This window comes from Callospermophilus lateralis, chromosome 1 (assembly GCF_048772815.1).
Source record: "Callospermophilus lateralis isolate mCalLat2 chromosome 1, mCalLat2.hap1, whole genome shotgun sequence".
Lineage (NCBI taxonomy): Eukaryota > Metazoa > Chordata > Mammalia > Rodentia > Sciuridae > Callospermophilus > Callospermophilus lateralis.
The window spans coordinates 219019195-219025194 of NC_135305.1; the positions used below are offsets into that span (position 1 = coordinate 219019195).

At 44.2% G+C, this 6000-nt stretch overlaps 1 protein-coding gene across 1 annotated transcript; it reads right to left on the reverse strand.

The window, feature by feature from the left end:
- Positions 1-393: 393 nt before the first annotated feature.
- On the reverse strand, positions 394-1332 carry LOC143411082 (olfactory receptor 7G3-like). Its single transcript, XM_076871873.2, has one exon. The coding sequence runs from the start codon at positions 1330-1332 to the stop codon at positions 394-396; it is 939 nt and encodes a 312-aa protein (XP_076727988.2).
- Positions 1333-6000: the final 4668 nt, after the last annotated feature.

Consider the following 6000-nt stretch of genomic DNA (forward strand, 5'->3'; position numbering starts at 1 on the left):
TGTGGTGCACAACTTTTACACAACTGAGAGCAGTGTGGATTTGTTGACAGCGACATCACTATGAGCACGTGAGGAATGCATTCCACTACAATGTGACACAGCGGTGACATCACGGGGGACAGGAAGTCTTCAGCTGCATTATAACCCTAAGAGACCACGATCATTTATGCAGCTTATCATTGGTCAAGATGTCACCATTCCAGCCCATGTCAGTATAGGAGCTGATCTGACCATGCCAATGTTAGAGACCAGCAAACTGAGCTCGGAGGGTTCAAAAAAAGAATATTAGAGAGCACATGGGTACAGGACTGCACAGGAGGAATTGAACCCCAGGTTGGTTTGCCACTCTCATCTATCCCATGTGATCTAGCATCTTGTGTACTCACAGACACATCAAAGGAGAGATGTCACTCTGGAGGTGAGTTTCCTCATGGCCCCCATCATGTCCCTGTTCCTCAGGCTGTAGATGAAGGGGTTCATCATGGGGGTGACCACAGTGTACATCACTGAGGCGATGGCACTCTTCCTGGAGGAGTGAGTACCTGTAGAACTGAGGTACACCCCAAAGCCCGTCCCATAGAACAAACAAACAACGATTAAATGTGACCCACAAATGGAGAAAGCCTTATACTTCCCACCGGCAGATGGAATTTTCAGGACAGAGGACACGATTTGAGTGTAAGAGAACACTATCCCACAGAGAGGAACAACACCCAGCAGGCCAGTCACCAGATACACCAGGATGTTATTGATGAGGGTGTCAGAACACGCAAGCTTCAGAATATGAGCCAGTTCACAGAAGAAGTGCGGGATATGGAGGTCTGCGCAGAAGGACAGCCGCAGTGCCATCAGAGTGTGGAGCAGGGCATCCAGGACGCTTAGGAGGAAGGACAGCAGCACCAGCAGCCCACAGAGTTTGGGGGTCATGATGACATTGTACCTCAGTGGGTGACAGATGGCCACAAATCGATCATAGGCCATCATTATCAGAATTCCGTTTTCCAACCCAGCAAAAACCAGGACAAACCAGATCTGAGTGAGGCAGCCCGAGTAACTGATGGACGTGCTCTGTGCCTGGAGGTTCACCAGCATCTTAGGGACCGTGGTTGAAATGAAACACAGGTCCACCAAGGACAGGTTGGAGAGGAAGAAGTACACGGGGGTGTGGAGGTGGGGGTCAGAGCTGACCACCAGGATGATGAGCAGGTTCCCAAGTACCGTGACCAGGTACATGGACAGGAACAGTCTAAAGAGGAGGGGCTGCAGGTCTGGGTCCTCTGAGAGTCCCGTGAGATGGAATTCTGCTGTGCCTGAGAAATTTGCTGATTTCATGTCATCGATTTGTCTGATAGCAAAGACAGGAGTTATAAGAAAATAAAACTCTAGAGAAACTCCCTGAATCCTAACTATAATTTAAGAACAAATCAGGGTTTTTCCTCTCTCCTTTCCTTTCTTTGCTTTTTTTTTTTTAATCCCATACTTCTTCCTCTATCCCAAGTGTTTTTCTGTTTTATTTTTAATTGGCACATAATGATCATACACATGTGTGAGGTGCAATGCATGTAATTAAATTGTATTGATCAAATCAGCTAATTGGGAAATCAGTGTGTCCACCATCCCATATGTTGACCATTGCAGAATCTTCTCTCCTACCTCTTTTGAAATATACGATTCATTCTGTTGGCTACAGTCACCAAGCTTTTATGTTACAACTATTCTATTTCAAGTATGGATACTTAGGGAGAATAAGATGGAAAAGGAACATTGTCCTCTCCCTTAGGATGGCTTTAGGCAAGTGACTCTGGAATCATATTTCCAAGGCTACATTATAGCTCGCACTTTGGGAAATGGTCTTTGGGCCATGTCCAGGCTGCTCCTTGTTTTTCTTGGTACAGTTTGCTTGGGTCATAGCTTTGTGTATTTCCTGTGGCTGCATTTGTGGCACAAAGGCAGAGTTGATTCCTTATCACAGAGACAACGTGGCCCACAAATCCTGATATTTACTGTCTCACTCAAACCGTTTGCCCACCTGTGATCTGTGGATTAGAATTTAGGTTCAATGTTTTGGCAAGTATCCTCGAGTACTTTCATGAGAAATATGCATGAAATATTGTCTGCTCATCTTCTAGTAATTATTAATGCATTGAGATGCAGTAATTCATTGAGAGTTACAAAATGCTAACATTTGATAATGTGAATAGCGGTTTAAAAAAAGGTGGATAGGTGAATAATTAACTGCAAAACTGTTTCAATGTCAACAGCATTGACTACAGTCCATCTCCATGGATAGATCAATGTTCAGATGGATCATTTACCCTTTCCTTTCCAGAGGCTTCCCACTGATGTCCTTCTCACCTACCATTTTCCCTTCCTTATAGCAGTTTGTGAAAATAAATATTAACCCATTTATCCAGTAGCATAAGTTCCTCCCCCTATTTTTATTTGTCTGAGCACATGCATTTTACTTGCATGACATAAATGTTAGAAAAAATAATGTTAAGAATCAGCCTTTGCTCAGATCCTTCCTCCTATTATTTCTGGCCAGGCCACCTCAGTCCTTGGCCCAGGTGAGCGCAGAGCCTCAGCACTGATTCCTGGAGAAATCCCGGAAGGACCAGCTCAGGACCAGTCCTGAGCCTCTCTATTCCCTCTGATGTAGCCAGATTCCTAAGACTGGACCCTGGATCCCCCAGAGAGGCAACAAAGAATTGGCCCTACCACACATCCAGACTTGCCACGGGGGTTAGTGCTGCTACCAACTCCTGCTACTAGACTTTGTGGACAAATGGATCAAGAATTTACACTGTGACAAAGACTGACCGTGACACTTCTAGCATTTGATGAGTTTGTCCATATGGTACTAGAAGTTGCCACTGAGTTTGAAGTCATCCCAGAAAGGAGGAGGATTACTAAATCAGATCAGATTGTACTGAGTGCAAATAATGCACCAATGTTCATGCTAGAGAAGGGCCTGAAGGCACAGAGATCTCCCTGTCTATGCTAGGCTCCGTTTTGTTGTATAATGGTGACAAAGAAGGATTTTTTAACTTACTCTTTTTCACTTAGATCATATAAAACTAAGATGGCTGTTAAAAGGAGAAGTTCTGAAGATGTGCAGATACCCATTTTTATAAATTCATCATAATTATCTTGAAAAAGTCTTTGTTCTTTGAAGACAAAAATAAAGGTGTTCCGGGCTGGGGATCTAGCTCAGTTGGTAGAGTGCTTGCCTCATATGCACAGGGTCCTGGGTTCAATCCCAGCACAATAAATAAATAAATAAATAAATAAAGGTGTTCTGGATTTTAAAAAAGAAAGAAATGTCATATGCTGTCACTGTCAAAGCATCCTCCAACTGTAATTAGGAACTCATGAGTTAAGGAATTTCTGTCATGATGTCTCAGGAGCCTGGATGAACCACAGAATCACAGAAGGTGTGCCTTGTGTGGTGCAGTGAGCCCATGTAACCCAAGCTCTTTTCCCCCAGAGCTTGAGACTTGCTTTTTCTATTCCAAGAAAGCTGGAGGAGAAAATTAATATTGATTAATATTGATATTAAGATTAATATCCTCACCACCAGGAAATGATAAATGCATGGGGCAATACATCTGTTAATTCTCCTGATTTGTTTAAAGCATAATGAATATATGTACTGAATCATCACATTGTGTCCCAAAGATAAGCACAATCATTATGCGTCAATAAACCTTAAAGAAATACGGACAACCTGAGTTCTGTAAACTGGACACAGAAGTGGTTACATAGAAAAGCCACACACACAATACCCCGGCCTCCTCAGCCACCAGAAGAATGAATAACCCTCAGGGAACTACAGAATCCTCTCTGCAGGAGCCATTAGTGTCCAGGAAGGGAGGGAGTCTCTGGAATTTGGAAAACAGAGTGAGAGGTGGATGTAAGAGCTGATTGCCTACGAAAGGGGTGCAGTAAATATATCCAGAAGGAGGGCATGGATCAGTTAAAAAATACACTTTTGAAATCAGCCAAACTCCAAGAGCATACGTTTTCCCTCCTCTGAGAAAGCTAGAAGGAAAAAAGAGACACCAAGAAGGCAGAAGTCTGACCCTTAGGGCAAGAGGAGGGAATAAGGGGAGGGACGGGAAGAGTGAGGGGCTTGGGGAGTGGAACTGATCAAATGTGTCTTCATGTTTGTGCAAACATGCCCCAGTGAAACTCAGCTCTCCACATGACTGATATGCACCAATAAAAACAGAAACTCACTTTTACCTTGTCCCTATAACGGTTCTGTTTTCTCCTGGATATTATCAAGACAGAAAAAAGTAAAAGAAGGGGGAAAGAGAGGTAGAGGTAGGGACAACCACTAGGAAGGAAAAAGTAAGAAGAGAAAGAGACAAAGGGAGAGAGGAAGAAAGAAGCAGTTCAATCTCTCACATCATTTCTGTTCATTTTACCCTGAAGACCTCAGTGAGGAACGTGCCACTTTTTCCCTGGGTATTGAAAAATGATGGTGGAAGGTTTACCGCCAGGAGAGGCCAATGGACAGTTGAGGCAAGAGGCTCCTGCGCAGGAGGAATCCTCTCTGGATGGAGACTCAACTGGGCTGCTTCCTGGCCTGAACCGCTGCTGAGAGAGTGGTTACAGGTCGACTGTTCACAGTCTGGTGGTCCTGAGGGCACAACTCTCAAAGCTCCTCATTAGCCAGAGGGGCACTGTCACTCACTCCCCAGGGAAGGTCATACCCTCAAGGCACAGAGATCCCGAAGAGGAGAACTACTTGGTCCCCTAACCTGAGGTGCATCTCATTCTCTTGAGTCCTCTTTCCTCAGGGGTCTTGGGTCCAGGGTCTGAACTCCAGGGAGCGGGAGGTATTTGCCTTAGACAGAACCTCAGCGCACTCTGAGACATGATCACTGAAGAACCAGATGACCAGAGCCCTGTAAGAACCTGAGAGATGAAGTCTCAGGGATGCAGAGGGTACCATGGGACCATGTCCTCAAAGTTACCCTGAAGGGTGAATGTTTCCTCCGATATATGGATGTTAGCCCAAAATAAGGGGGAAGAAAAAGAGGGGGAGCAGGTGGGGGATTCCATCCAAATAAAAGAAAGATGGGTGGACTAGATGAAGGGGACTGAGGGGGAGGGAGAAGGCACGGGAGAAGGGAAGCTTTCCTAGGTAGATCTATGAATAGACCACAGTGAACCTCAGCATCCTGCACAGACACTAACTAAACAGACTAACCCAACAGAGGCAGCAGAAAGATCAGCTGAGTGGAGGAAAGGATCAGGGGAGGCATGGTGGAGGGTAGGGAGACATCCTGGAGACCGAATCAGAGCATTGATATTCCGTGCTTTAATAATTATGTCGAAATGAACCCTAATATTATGTATAGTATAAAAAATAAAGAACCAGAAAAATAAAGGGAAATTTATGTTCCCAGATAAAACTCATTGGTAAATGAGGCTGGGGTATCACAGGAAAGGGATGAAAGAGAAAACAGCAGTTTGCTGGTTACCTCAACAGTCTTTAAGGGCTAGCGAAACCAGCGATTTCAAAGTGATCGCAAAAAAAGCACTAAATACAAAGGAAACAAATGACAAACAGACTACATCTAACATTTGGAAACTCTGGAAGACAGAAACTCCTGAACTGATTTTGGAGGCAACTCAAGTAATACCAGGAGTTGTTGATCCAGATTTTAGAGATGAGCTAACAGTCACTGTAAAATCAGAATATGCCATTCGGCTCCCTGTTAAAGATGTGCTAGCTCAATTAGTGCTTTTACCCTGTCCTTCCACAGACATCCTGCTTAAAACTTTAACTTTCAGGTCCCCAGACCCAGTGTATTGGGCTCAATTAGTCCAGCAGGAGCGCCCCCTGCTGGAACTTAAAATCAATCATAAAAATGTTCAAGGAATCATAGCATTGATCAAAACCTAAGTTAACACAAGCATTTTTAAAGCACTAGATGTGTCCTTTAGCCTGAACTTGAATCCTTCTTGTAACTCACTCTCACCTACCAT